Genomic DNA, 14,966 nt, shown 5'->3' on the forward strand with positions numbered 1-14,966 from the left:
GAGACTACGAACGCCCCGCAGCTGTGTTGCTGTGCCCGGTTGTCATCAAGCGTTAAACCAGTAAAATGAGGACATCTAGCGACGTGTAGAGGAAGTGATTGAAATATCAAAAAGGACAACTTTCTATTTCTATTTGTAGTTTAATCAAAAATATAAATATATAAAAGCAAAGTCAGTGTGTAAAGACACCTGTTCATCTTTTTTTTTTTCATCATTCTCACACAAATGGGTACACCCAACATCAAAAATAAATTGGACACAAACCACTACAAGAACTGACTATGAGGAAGGATCAAATTAATTATGATACCACAAATTGAGTGTCACAATATAACAAAAATGTTGGGAATAAAACATATTCCGGCCATAAAAGAAAAACGCCTATAGACATGGAAGATACATAGACTATGGATTGGAAGCTATGGTCTGACCCATGACGACATGTATCATGAGTTGACCAGTAGGAGGCGATATATACACATTAGTCTACCTCGATAGGCCAATAGTTAGAAATGCAAGAAATAACCTAGAAACTTAGCAAAACATATTGTGTGAACAAAAGAGTGAGATATTAAACAATATACAAAAAAATACATGAATGTTTTGTAGCAAACATCCAATTGGGATTACTACTGAAGGCACTCTATTGTGTCAGTGTTTTGCATAGAAGAGCCGACCAGAAAATGTCAGTCAAAGGGCTTTTGCCAAACTATACCCTAGCTCCCACCGTTACTGTTGTCTTTCCAGCGTCCACCTGTGTAACAGCGAGCATCCAGGGGAGGGAGAGGGTGTGTTGATTGAGCAGCAGTGCAGATAATGGTCCAATTATGAATGTAGGGAGGATTAAAGGAGAACTTTATCCCAACACCACTTGTATATGGGTTTACATTAGATGAATCCTTTGGAAGACTCCCTCTATAGGTTAAAACACGCTATTGCATGCATGCTCAACCTGTGATGGCCTGATGCGACACACTTGACCTCTCCTGGGGGCTCGCCTGTCAACGGCATCCTTTAATTCGATTTCCTATCTGATGACAGGTGTGCCGTATTGATGCGTAATCAGCAGATGACCGGATAACCAATTGCAAGTTTAACCTGGGCTGAGAGATGGTCATGAAGTGTAGCGTTAGTGTCTACCGCAATGCAATTTCAAATTGCATAGGAACAAATATGATTCTTTTTGACAAAGGATTTGACAAAGCATTATACGAAACGTGTAACAAAAACAGATTTGTCTCTCTATCGGTAGTCCCTCCCAGTCTCTCACCCCCGCCATTGAACCATTATAACTGAAATTCACCTTTTCTCCCTCATTGCTAATCCTTGGAAAATGAATGTACTGCCCTATTGCTAACAATGTCATTGAAAGTCCCGCCCCCTCTCTCTCTCGGCAAAGACGCAGATTTGGAGTCAGGAGATGAGAATGTCAGGGAACGATTAAGTTTGTTTTACCAACAGAGGGCGCCATCTACAATGCAAACCGAGGTACAAGTGATGTTGGGGTTGGTTTCTCCATGAAGCACAGATGGGGACGGCCGGGGGTGGGCGCTGAGCGGGGGTCTCCACCTCAAATCATGAAGGACTGGGTGTGTTTGTAGTTCTTGGGCTGTGAGAGAAGCGAGGAGAGACGGTACGATCGGTGAATCATTTCCTGTAATAAGTAATCCCAGGCCATTGTTGTGTACTGCTTATCATCAAAAACACAACCGACAACCACTGATAAACGTCCAGGTCCAGAGCATGCGGTATCTGAAGCGCGTTTGATCACTCACGTTGCGGGCTGGAGGCGGTGGGGGGGGGAGGCTGTAGGGCTTCAGACTGTAGAGAGGAGGAGGAACAGTTATGGACACCCCGGCTCACATGGTTTAAAGCGACAAATGCAAGCAATACACAGTTCGGGGCTGCAACACTTACCACTTTTCCTGCTTTTCTCCTGTTTGAACATAAATGGCAAAAAAAAGAAAAGAAAAGACAGGATTATTTTCGAGATACTTCAAACACGTGTGGTGTGTACTTGTTACTATTCTTCAGTATGATAGAGAGACCATCCTACTCCCTCGCTCACACATATCCAGAGAAACACAACCACAAGGTAATGTTAACGCAAAAAACATTAGCAAACATTGCCAACAACACAACATACACAAATGCATGCATAAATCTCCCGACACACACACAGTAAATACAGCAGCACACACACACACACACACACACACACACACACACACACACACACACACACACACACACACACACACACACACACACACACACACACAAATACACACACACACACACACACACACACACACACACACACACACACACACAGACACACACACACACGCACACACACACACACACACACACGCACGCACACACACACACACACACCATTCTGTATCTCCCCCTCTGTCAAGCACACACACAGCCCCAGTGTCCATGCAGCAGCAGTTGTCTACTTACTCCTGCAGCAGCCGCGCTGGCGGCGACACAGACACACACACAGACAGGACATGAAGAGGAGCAGAAGCAGGCCCACCCCCCCGGCCGCCAGCGTGGTCACACTCAGCTTGTCTGGAGCGCACAGGGAAACACGGCGTTAACACCAGTCCAACGGTAGGTAAACACATGGGTATAGACACAGGGAAACACATCATAAACCATAGGTAAAACAAGAAGGTAAACACATGGGTATAGACACAGGACACCCATCACACACCAAAGGGTAAAACAAGTAGGTAAACATATAGGTAAAGACACAGGAAACACATCGCAAACATAGGGAAAACACATTACAAACCACAGGGAAACACTTACCAACAATAGGTTCAACGAGTATGTAAAACACATCACAGACCGTCAGCAAAACAAACACACACCCCTACATTTACACGTTCAATAATACTTAAACCCTATTTATACGCCTTGATACAGCAAAACGAACCCCCTGGCAAATAAAGATTCATCTTTATAAAAGGTCCAAAAGTCACAGTTTCCTTCAAGATCAATAAAGAAATCTTAATTAAACTAATCTCAGAATCTCAAAGCCCCTCAGTTCTAATGTCTATGTATTGCTTGCTCTGTTAGTGACGCGCTCGGGGCTCGTCCTTCCATTAGCACCCGACAGTAAACGTGGGAGGAAATTCCCCTGCCCCCCTCCCCCCCTGCCCCCCTGCCCCAGGCCGGTGAACTCACACTCGACGACGGCCAGGTGCTGAGCCACGCAGCTCTTGGGCGAGCCCACGCTGTTGGACGATTCACAGCGGTACATGCCGGCGTCTGAGATGGACACGCTGTTGAACTTCTGCTCCGGGAAAATCACAAAGAGAGGGAGAGGGAGGGTGTAAGTATGTTCTGTAGTTTGTGGTGTTTGTGAATGTGTACTTGTGTGTGTGTGTGTGTGTGTGTGTGTACTCCCATTGTTTTCAACATGTAAGCCTGTCATGTGTGTGCTCACATTAATGCCAACGTTTGCCTATGTATAAGCACATGTGTGTGTTCTTTAGCATTCTACAACAGTGTGCGTGCATGAACTTGTGCAAGTGTGTGTGTGTGTGTGTTGGACTCACCAGTGTGCATGTGTGTTTTGTCTACCAATGTGCGTGTGTTATGCTCAGCAGCGCTTGCGTGCGCGCGTGCGTGCGTGCGTGCGTGCGTGCGTGCGTGCGTGCGCGCGTGCGTGCGTGCGTGCGTGTGTGTGTGTGTGTGTGTGTGTAACTCACCAGCGTGCCCTTCTTGATGTCGGCGCTGTAGGCGGAGTCTGTGGAGGCAGCCAGGACCTTGTTGTCCTTGTACCAGCGGTAGGTCGCCGGGGGAACGCTCAGCGCGTCCTTACACACCAGCTCCAGGTCCGAGCCAGCGAACACTGTGCTGGGCACCTCGCAGGACGGGACGTGGGGAGGAACTACCAGGGGGGGAGGGGTGGAGTTAAGTGGTGGACGTCGACGGGGCGGAGCTTGTGGATCTCTAGCATATCAGGAGAGATCTGATGACATCAGAGGTTCAAACATGAAGGGTGTACGTGTTTTTGATACACCCATTCCTGACCACACACACCCGCACACACACACACACACACACACACACACACACACACACACACACACACACACACACACACACACACACACACACACACACACACCGCAACTGGCATTGATGACCACACACACACATGAACCTTGTGAACACTTAAGCACACCTATAACCCCACACACTCACTCGTCCTACCGAGCACGTTCAGGGCCACGGTGGTCTCCCCCAGGTTGACCTGGTCCTGGCTGGCGGTGACCTCACAGCGGTATTCCCCCGAGTCCTTCTGGGTGATGGAGTGGATGGTGAGCGTGGCCCCCTCCATGCTGGCGCGGCCCGCGTACGACCCTGAGGGGCACGGAGAGAGGCAAAGTGTGTGTGAAGCCCGCTCCGAACCCCCGGAGGTCCGCGGGGGAGAGGAGCAAGTCGGGGAGGGGGGGGGGGGGGGGGGGGGGGGGGGAGAGAGGAGGATATGAGGGTTTTAAGGGGAAGGGGGGGAGGGGGTTTCGAAGACGAAGGAATCTTTAAACAAGGAGGGCAGATAACGGAAAGATCCTTGGAAAGTGTGGCGGGGTTTGGGGGGTCGGAACGGCCGGCTCACCGCTGAAACTCCCGTCAAAGTAGACGAAGGTGACACCCTTCCCCTTCTTCTTCCACTCGATGCGGGGGTTCTGATCCTTCTCCGTCTTGAACTCGCAGGCCAGCACCGCATCTACAAGGGGGAGCAAAGGAGAGGGGAACACCGCGGCGCTTGGTTTAGGAGACTCAGCCAAACCTTATTAAGGGTTAGTTACGGTTCCACGTCGACGCAACGCAAGGGGGGTTTATGGACCCATTACGTCCTTGCGGACCCTCTTCGCGTCCACCGCAAGTGGCTGACGTGCGCCTACCAAATGTTATCGAAGCGTCTGCACGGTCATTGCGTTGCGTCGATGTGGAACCATAACCGAGCCTTTGGTCTCAATTATGAAAGTTATGAAAAAACATTAACAGTTTATGGGTTATGCATAACGCAAGGACAAGATTACTAGCTTGAAAAGAGGGTTGTTTAATTAGCAATTTAATAAAATAATATTTCAATAATTAACAAATAGCAATAAAAACAACCTAATAATGCCGGGGGCGATGTATGATGATAATATTGTAAATGACCCTACTTTATGACAGTCCTTATTTTATCATCATCATCATCATCATCATCATCATGAAAATAATAATATATTAGAATAATACCAAAAAACAAGCAATTGACCCCACTATTTTTCAACCCTGGCTACAGACTTGGTGCCAAGTGCTCACCTGTGTGCTCGTGGACGTCCACCTTGGGCTTGCTGCTGGTCACCGTCACCGACCGGGTCGTGGGGGCTGGGGGAGGGGCAGAAGGGTGGGAGCATTACATTACAATGCTGTTCAACCCACTACAATGCATCATATAGTAAGAACCAAGAACTCCTTCAAACACACAATCAATCGTTTCTTTTGTATCGATCATTAGCATATTTATCTGTAAAAAAAAAGGAAAACGAATTAAGTATACAATTAATTATTGAGTCTTTAATGTTTTGTGTTAATTCAAAAAGAGCCATCCAATCCCAGTACTTTACGAGAGACATTTGTTTTATTTTCTACTCTCCTTTTCTTCTTTATTTCCCGATGGTTAACCTCAGTGTGGCTCTACACGTTCCAGAGGGCTTAGCAGTGAGATAAGGCCGACAGGGCAGACAGAGCCTGCATCCAGGGGTCATGAGAACAAGGCTCCCTGGCACGCTGACGTACAGCTTTACAACCCGCTCGGATAGAAGCTCTCCCAGAAAGATCGGAGGAGAATGCTGTTGTGAGTGCATTGCACACACACACACACATACGCACACACTTACGCACGCACACACGCTGGTGGTACCAGGAGCGGTGGTGCTTGATGGATGGACACAAAGCTAGTTTATCCTGACCTGATAACCTCAGCTTGGGATCACTCCTTTAGACACATACAGGCACACACATGCTCACACACATACACACCAGCCCTGCACAAGCCCATTTAAAACAGATTTCTGTTAACGGCTGGAGGAACATTGAGGCTGGGAACAGGGGATGGGATAAACTGTGAACATTTACTCCGGTTTAATGAAAAATGCATTGAGAAATTAAAAGAAGAAGAAGAAGATAATGTTTAAATGAAATGTGTTTGTTTGAATGCATGTACGTATGTGTGCATATGTGCATGTGTACGTGTGTGTACGTGTGTGCCCGTGTGTGGGGGTGCAAGTGTGTCTGTGCGCGTGTGTGCTTGTAGAATCCTGCAGACCTACAGAGCTCCTTTATCACACAGTAACCCTATCCCCCTCAGCTGGCGCAAAAGATTTCCAACATAATCACACGTGTTCATATGCTGTCAACCCATCTCTCTCACACGTTGACACACGCTCTCTCACTCACACATACACACACACACACACTCACACACACACGCACACGCACACGCACACGCACACGCACACACACACACACACACACACACACACACACACAAGACACACACGCTTACAGAATCGCTTACATGCACCCCCTGCAACAGTTGTGCCATGTAAGCTGCATGTCATTATTGTTACAACACATGCTTACGGTTGCCTCCTGCTCTTCAAACGCACTTTTAAGATAATACTGCAGTTAGATTTTCATCTGCCGGTTCTCAACCACGACCCGCCCGCGCAGGGTCAGGCACAGGCTATCTCCTCTACTACAGTTAAAAGATCTCCTGCCTCAGAGTCGTAAGCTCTCCGCCAGGGACGGCGGGTGATTCATCGCATCGTGTTTTGGATCTTGGTTCACGCACGCATCAGAGTGGATCCCAGTGTAAACATCCGCACCCCCCGTCCTTTTCATCCTTCACTAGACCTCCCCTGACATCACACACACCAAGGCATCAAATTCATACAGATAAAGTCACCAACGGACGTGATTCCAGCAGGTCCAGCAGCTACACTCGTTTAACGATGTTCATTTTGCATAATTATAGTGAAATATTTCCACTGTTGTAATCCAATAATGCAAAATGTCACTCTTTCCATGTATTTATGCAAAGCCTATAATAGGCTTATATAATTATACTGATTATGTGCATTAATTATAGGCCTTCTGATAAGAAAGCCTTGACCAATCATCACTTAGGCAATTAAGCGTCTGCTGTTTTTAATCTGATATTTATACACATTTCTAGAGTAGTAGAAGTAACTTAATGGGCATGATGCGTCAATTTTCGTTGATGCAATATAGAACATTATCTTCATTACGACTATTGTAAAATAAATGTATTAGTGGTCCGATATCTCATTATATATCTTACTCTGCAGCAGCGTGATGAGAAGCGGTATGGCCAAAATCTTCATGGCATCCATATTAAATACGTCCACGAGTTAGGGAGAAGTTGAGCACAATCCAACTGTTGAGAGGATGAGTGCGCTTCGACCGCGATGATGCAACCAGTGGGATTCAACTGGAGTAGTGGTCCTGCTGGAGCCGCCACGGGCTCTTAAAACTAGGTACTGATTGGAAGCGCGTCCATGTGGGACGCGCGCCTCGGGAGGTCGGAATTGTTCTCAAGTGGCAGCCGGAGTGACCTATTGGCCCGGTCAGGGGAGGGCGGGCATGTTGACGTTATCCTGTTCCTCAAGCATGAACGCTATGGATAAACAAGCAAGGTATTCGTTATTTGACATAGGAACACCTGGGTTTGTTTTTTGCTCTAAACATTGCATTGAAGTTTTCATATAATTTTATTCATGAGAATGAGCATTATTCCGGGAAGCGATATTAACTGATTTCTAATCATCTTTGGGTTAATTTAGAAAGACAGGGATAAAAGATGGCATTTCAGACTAGCTATCAGCACTTAAGACTCAAATACATAAACTAAAAAGGTATTTTAGTTCTAGATTCGAAGTTAGGAAACAAGCAAATTAGAAACCATTCAAATAGCATAATTTGACCCCAAATGTCTATGTGTGCCAGAAACGCCTTTTCAATGAGCGCATATGGAGGAATAAAAGAAAATACACCTCTGTTATTGACAATTCAGTAGGCAACACATGGCTATTGTTCTTTTGGGAACAAACTGTTAGGTTGTAACTGGAGGCCGTTTGAGGCGGGGGGAGAGGGATTAGAAGCGGGCAGCTGGGCAAGCTACTGTTCCCTTTGCTTTTTCAATATTGTGGCTATTAGCTTTTCCATCATAGTGTCCCCCCCAAACACAAGCGCACATTGTCCCTGCAGGGCTTGAGTGCAGCGCAATTGTGGCCCCATGCACAGGCCCACGATGCATATGTCCCCCTGCGGTATAGGCTGTTGGACGCTACACTTGTGCAAACGGGACACACGGGCTGACAGGAGGGCATAACAGACCTTTAATCAGAGGCACCTGTCGAAGAGCCAGCTGCAACGAACAGTACCCCCGTTGTAACATATCATATGCACGCATGTGCTCACTCGCATACGGACACTTACGAGAACAGACGTATACGCATGGACACACACAAATACACATTCAAGCATGAACACGCACACACAAATACACACATGGACACACAAATACACACTCAAACACACACACACACACACACACACACACACACACACACACACACACACACACACACACACACACACACACACACACACACACACACACACACACACACACACACACACACACACGAACTGAAAACTACTTTTCCACAGCACAGGTCAATTGTATTTTCTTGCACTAAAATCGGTTTTATAAAAAGGAGTCCGAGGGTCGAGTCATCTTTCATAACGACACAAGGCTAAGGACGGCAAATGCGAGATATGTGACAAGCATGTCGACGTCTGAAACACATCCGTGTCACTGTTCTATCTGCTGAGTGTAAGCTGTTTAACTGAACGGAAGGGTCGAATTGGAAATGTGGATTGATGTTCTTTCTAATTTCAGGGTTTTGATTGGCATTGTGAAATTGTATTTTTTGGAATTCGGAACAGGAGTGGTCATATGTTTTTTACTTTCATTGGGATTGAGAAGAACATGTTCAAAAACAATCTCTACATGTTATAATTGTTCTTAATGATATTCTGAACGTGCATAATTAAAAAGATTCACAGGCTACAAAAATAATAAGAAATTCACCAAAATCGCCACATCAAATCTTTAGACCAAGCCTCACAAAGATCCTCAAACAGAATTAGTTTTATTTAGTTCCATTTGAGAAATATTGGCCAATAAAGTTGGAGCAGTTATCCCATTTTTCTTATTTGACCATTTTGTTATTGTATAAAAAAAACATACGACTATGTGGATACCATGGGTGGATACCAATACCCAACACTACCCATAAACCCAAATTGTGGTTGGCTACTGCACCCAAAGGTGGCGCTATTTAAAATTTGTTAGTTAAAATTTGGCACTATACAAGTTCACCTTAAGGTCCCACAATATTGAGTTTCAACAATAAGAGATGGTACAATTCTTTAAGGTTGGTTTCTACATATTCATTGACCCATATGATATATAAAAATGATTTGTAATATTCCATTTTTGCCACAAGATGGCTCTCTTGCACTGGTATTTACTGGAAATGCGCTGATGGACCGGCAAATGAAATGTACTTCTGGGAGTAGTTGGACATTTAAACCCAATTCTACATTTAAACAACAGCGGCTACTTCATAGGAATCCCGATACATTGTATTCGAAAAGTATTTTTTTTTTATAAAAAAAATAGCTTAAAAATGCAAATGAGCGCGTGCGTGTGTGTGTGTGTGTGTGTGTGTGTGTGTGTGTGTGTGTGTGTGTGTGTGTGTGTGTGTGTGTGTGTGGGGGGGGGGGGTGGGTTGGTGGGTGGGTGCGTGCGTGCGTGCGTGCGTGCGGGTGCGTGCGTGCGTGTGTGTGTGTGTGTGTGCGTGTGCGCGCGTTAGTGAAAGATATGAGTGGGTGCAACCATGCTTCTCCTATCCCCACTGGTTGGATCCTACCAGCGCCAAAGCTTTTCACAGAGGCGCTGTTATAGGATAAGCACACGTGTAGCTCATAACACCAACTATGGGTCTGAATATGGCCCGGGTCGTACGATGACATTTGGTCATGAGAGAGTACGATAGCCTGCTGCTGTGATTCTAGAGTTCTAACCCAGATTTAGTCTTTGGTCATTTAACACATTTAGCTGATTTATTTGAGCACCAAATTAAGGCAAATCTTTAACTTTACACTAAAAAAAACACTTTCACACTCACTTTGAAAGCCAGTTTGATTTTGTTATTTGAAGTGTCGTGTGTGATGTGATGTGCGGAGGCCTGTCAACTTAACTATTGTGAGGCTTCAAGTAAATCTGAATTTCAGGGAATGAATGTGATTTTAACCATGTGATAATTGGTCACAATGAAGCAACTTCCAAACGCCGTGATGGAGATGTGTGAGGAGAAACAAGCGATGAGGTCAACCTTTTTAGATTCAGATGAACATTGTTTTGGAACAATTGACCACCACAACAAATTACAAACTGAGTGGGTAAAAGAGGGTTACTATGTACCTGTGCGCTCTGTCCAGTGGGTTCCTAAAGCACTACAACATAGAAACCCCACAGAAAATGAGCCCCACCAGCTGGGTACAAAGGGCCTGCCTGAATCAGTTGGGACCGGTTTGGTCTGGTTTGTTACAAAGTTAGTCATACAATAGAATCCCCTCAATATTCTCAATGGGGATACAACATTTTCCTGTGTGGTTGACCAAATCACAAATGGATTTCTGTTAGTTAGTCCTAGGCTAGGCACATTTATGGTGAATCCCTTAGATAAGTATTAATGAATATAAGTTAGCATTTTAACTGTAATGTTTCTTCTTGTATTACATCTTGCTGGTTTGGACTGTGACGGCGGCCCTGCGATCCTCTGCCGTCCTCAGCGAGAGTCTGTGTTCGGCTCTGGACCGTCATGTTGAAGGGGAGACAACAGGGACACAGTCCTGGGCCGAGAGACACTCCCAAATGAGGTTGCAGTGAGGCACGCGGCCCCCGTGCATACCGTTCACTCCACCAATCACCCGGGGCTCCCCGGCAGCTTGCCTGTCATCCCCGGGATGACAGAACGCGCCTTCCATCCAAAGTACTTAACTGTCTATTCCCTACTCTATTCCATTGGTCACTTGTGTTTACCCCCGTTGTATTTCAGTGTTCATTGTTGACCTGCTGCCTAGTTTCCTTTTGTGTCCTGGTGCAGTTCTGTGTACCTCTGTAAACACGGCGATGACGCTGGATTGCAATCGTCACCCGTGCTTTCCCATTAGCAGGGATTAACGGCCATCGAGTTGCGCATTAACACACGTTGGCCACGCGCCGCCGCCACCGCCAGATCCTATCTGGACCCAGGGATGACTCACTTTCCACTGGCCCTAAATCGAGTCCTTTTACGACTCTCTTGAATAGCAGGAATAGGATTATCGATTCCAATTGTACTCTTTCTTAAACCAGACAAATACCCGCATACATACTCACACATCAATACACATATTACAGGACTACAGAGATGCACAAATTCACTCACTCACTCACTCTCTCTCTCTCACACACACACACACACACACACACACACACACACACACACACACACACACACACACACACACACACACACACACATACACACACACACACATTCAGGTGATTACTCAACCCCACACACGCCAACGTATGTATTATGTATACAAAACGCATATGTCATAAGGCATCGACACCGACAGACATGCATAACACTCACTCTAAAAGGTCAACTGATACTATGCATACTAACCCTATAACTCATATGTAGCAAGCATAACCAGTGCACAGACACACTGTAAACACTGGCCAATGACTTGGCAAAGAAAACATCCCAAATAAACACTTTGTTGTTATATTAGGACACACTAGGATTTGGGAGATCGAATGCCCAAGCTATTATTAACGATGGACCAGCTTAAATGTGTATGACATAGATACTATTGAATGTTATTAATAGATTGGCCCAGTAAATAGATACGGTAATATCTAAATCAGGTTAATACAGTAGAACCATCTGGTAAGCTGCTCACCTTTCTGTGTGCGTGCGTGCGTGGGTGTGTGAGTGTGTGTGTGTGTGTGTGTGTTTTTGTATGTGTGCGTGTGTGTCTTTTTGCATGTGTGTGTACGGGTGCATGTGTGTGTTTTGTGAGCATTTAAAATACACACCTGTTTGAGAGTGTTTTCGAGTGAGTGAGTCCCACAGCTGAGCCCATAGACATACGTAATATGCGCTCATAAAATGGAATACCTCTGTACATTCTAGGTATCATAACGTTTTTCTGCTGCATGACTGCATTGGTTAAAGTGTGTGGACCCAGTTGTCTTTCAGAAGTGATTATTCATACAGTACATGCCATTTTGGGATGTTGTAGTGAACCACTAATACAAATATAGTGCATGCCCAGAACCAGAAACAACTAATTTGTGTGTTTGTGTCCGCATGTGCATGTGTGGGAAGGATGGAATAACTTGGATGGAATAGGTCCATCTTCATTGTCATTGTCATCATTGTCCATGGCCAGTTGTCTCTCTGTCTCTCTAAGCCTCCAGAGCCCTGGCCGGTTGTGGGGTGTGTCACTAACAATGCGGCGTCCATAAAACAAAGAGAGAGGAAGACCACAGAGGGGAGCAGAAAGAGCAGAGAAGACCATCACACACCATCAGCATCACGTCCTTCTTAAGGGTATGTACCACATTGCTCTAAATGTAACGGCTTGTTTTGAAACTATAACTATAATCCAATCCTATGTTTATAAAATGATGTGAATGTTTCTTTACTGATTTCTTTATTAATAATGTTTGACCATAGAATGTAATCATGGATTTTGTGGAGATAATGTAGAATGTAAAATTACTCCTTGAAGTTAATGCACCTACTACAAATTCCAAAAAACCTTAGAAACCTTTTTCTTTTTACAAAAAGTTGTCAATATCTTGATTCCTTCACGAATACTTAATGACCACTTGGAATGGATCAATCTACTTCATAGATACGGTTGGCAAACAAAACAAGAGTGGTGGGACCTACCTTTTGACGGCATCTTAGTTGTCATGGAGAGGGCTCCCCCTGCCATGCGAGCTGCCCGACTCCAGCCCTACCTGGAGACCGGACCCCCTCAGGAGCAGCGCTCTGTGCTGGAGACCGGCGCGTTGGAGGAAGGTGATGTGGACACTACCAGCCATATTGAAGTAATATCTCACTCAAAAATCTCCCAGAACTCTTCTGCTGCTATGGACACGCTGCCGGCAATAAACACCAACATGCGAGTGTGCGGGACCAGTGTCAGTTTTGGGCCGTTTTGGGGCTGTTTGTGCGAGCACCTTAAGGTGACATAATATACCACCAGGTGTAAGTGTGATTAACAATTACAAGCCGTTAGATAGTTTATTGGCTAATCACACTCACACCTGGCGGTATAATAGGTCACCTTTTAAGGGATCTTCCGCCTCACTTCCACAGCGAAGGAGGACTGCGAGCGGATGTCGGGCGAGGCGATGGACCGCAGGAAGGTGTGGGAGCCCAGTGTTTACTACTCGCTCGGGAAGGAGTCCTTCCACTTCGCCGGGCATGACATCAGCATCCGGGAGTCCATGGACACGTATGGCGCTCTGATCTGGCCCGGGGTGAGTTCAGCTGCTGCGCTACTCTCGGCTCCACCCCTGCGCTCCGGTTTGTTCATCTCCCATTGAGGAGGGCGTGGTGTTACTCATGATGGGGATGGTTTTTGTTCTGCGCAGGCGGTAGCTTTGTGCCAGTTCCTGGAGAACAACCAGCAACAAGTGAGTCTCATGGATAAAGCGGTGCTGGAAATCGGGGCAGGGACTGGCTTGCTGTCCATCGTGGCCAGTCTACTGGGTAAGTCTGCTGTTAGTTCGACCATACATTGGGTGGACCACTATATTTGTATGTTCGGGTGGAATTGTCTTTTGCCGTTATTTTTTGTTCTTCTTCAGGAGTTCACTTTGTAGTCACTTTGGTGTTCACCTTTGGTTAGGGTCTTAGGTATTTACCTCTCCTCATCTGCTCTGTCTTGACAAAGGAGTGCGTGTTTCACATGAATTAACATAACTCTCAGATTGCCAAACAGATTGCCTAACAGATTGCCTAACAGATGGTTTGCCTCTCGTGTGCGCGGTTCTCCAGGGGCCTGGGTCACGGCCACCGACCTGCCCGACATCCTCTCCAACCTGACCTTTAACCTCACACGGAACACCAGGGGCCGCGCCCGGTACACACCGCAGGTGGCGGCCCTCACCTGGGGCCAACACCTGGACCGGGACTTCCCTCGCAACGGCTGTCGCTACGACTACATCCTGGCGGCGGATGTGGTCTATCACCATGAATGCCTGGAAGAGCTCCTGGCCACGATTCGTCACTTCTGCCACCCAGGAAGTACGACAACACTGCTGTGGGCCAATAAGATCCGCTTCCAGTCCGACCTGTGGTTCATAGAGCACCTAAAGAGCAGCTACAACACCAAAATGATCTGCGAGTTACCACAGCAGGAGGTGAAGATATACCAGGCCACGGCAAAGGAGTGACTGGGAGGACGGACACGGAATCCGTCCACGATGCATCAACGGATTGAACGATCATCGATTAATGGGTCGACGGATGGGACACCGGATGGATGGATGACAGACGAATAGGATAGATGGAGGCATGGAGCAATGATCAAATGATTGGGCAAATGAGAGATTGGGTGGGTGGATGGATCCACATGAATAGGTAGCAAAGCAAGATGTTTAAAACATATCAGGTAGGCAGTCTGTGTACATGATTGGGGATCAATCATTGGTTTGATCAACTCTGATTCAAGGTCTACATGGTTGTAGCATCAAAAGAGGTGCTGAACCTCAATGAGAA

At 46.2% G+C, this 14,966-nt stretch overlaps 2 protein-coding genes across 3 annotated transcripts; one reads left to right on the forward strand and one right to left on the reverse strand.

Annotated features, from left to right (window-relative positions):
- Window positions 1-210: 210 nt before the first annotated feature.
- On the reverse strand, window positions 211-7,612 carry LOC115533707 (junctional adhesion molecule B-like). Of its 2 annotated transcripts, none has more exons than XM_030344335.1 (10): window positions 7,382-7,612; window positions 5,338-5,403; window positions 4,640-4,750; window positions 4,237-4,386; window positions 3,729-3,910; window positions 3,202-3,310; window positions 2,470-2,580; window positions 1,918-1,936; window positions 1,776-1,821; window positions 211-1,609 (listed from the first exon to the last, which is right to left on the reverse strand). In XM_030344335.1, the coding sequence occupies exons 1-10, from the start codon at window positions 7,431-7,433 to the stop codon at window positions 1,571-1,573; spliced, it is 885 nt and encodes a 294-aa protein (XP_030200195.1). In that variant the 5' UTR covers window positions 7,434-7,612; the 3' UTR covers window positions 211-1,570. The 2 variants fall into 2 exon arrangements, with proteins under 2 accessions (XP_030200195.1, XP_030200194.1); XM_030344334.1 differs by having other exon boundaries at window positions 4,228-4,386.
- Window positions 7,613-12,492: 4,880 nt separating this feature from the next.
- Window positions 12,493-14,933, forward strand: LOC115532811 (protein-lysine methyltransferase METTL21E-like). The gene is made up of 5 exons (XM_030342706.1): window positions 12,493-12,782; window positions 13,090-13,259; window positions 13,560-13,723; window positions 13,838-13,955; window positions 14,244-14,933. The coding sequence occupies exons 2-5, from the start codon at window positions 13,151-13,153 to the stop codon at window positions 14,639-14,641; spliced, it is 789 nt and encodes a 262-aa protein (XP_030198566.1). The 5' UTR covers window positions 12,493-12,782; window positions 13,090-13,150; the 3' UTR covers window positions 14,642-14,933.
- Window positions 14,934-14,966: the final 33 nt, after the last annotated feature.

This window comes from Gadus morhua, chromosome 20 (assembly GCF_902167405.1).
Source record: "Gadus morhua chromosome 20, gadMor3.0, whole genome shotgun sequence".
Lineage (NCBI taxonomy): Eukaryota > Metazoa > Chordata > Actinopteri > Gadiformes > Gadidae > Gadus > Gadus morhua.

Coding starts and splice junctions, on each gene's coding strand:
- LOC115533707 (XM_030344334.1), bottom strand. CDS start 7,433: ATGGATGCCATGAAGATTTTGGCCATACCGCTTCTCATCACGCTGCTG. Junction 5,404..7,381: donor TCTCATCACGCTGCTGCAGA/GTAAGATATATA, acceptor CCCCTCCCCCAG/CCCCCACGACCCGGTCGGTG. Junction 3,911..4,227: donor GAACGTGCTCGGTAGGACGA/GTGAGTGTGTGG, acceptor CCCCCCTGGTAG/TTCCTCCCCACGTCCCGTCC.
- LOC115532811 (XM_030342706.1), top strand. CDS start 13,151: ATGGAGAGGGCTCCCCCTGCCATGCGAGCTGCCCGACTCCAGCCCTAC. Junction 13,260..13,559: donor GACCGGCGCGTTGGAGGAAG/GTGATGTGGACA, acceptor TCACTTCCACAG/CGAAGGAGGACTGCGAGCGG. Junction 13,956..14,243: donor CATCGTGGCCAGTCTACTGG/GTAAGTCTGCTG, acceptor GCGGTTCTCCAG/GGGCCTGGGTCACGGCCACC.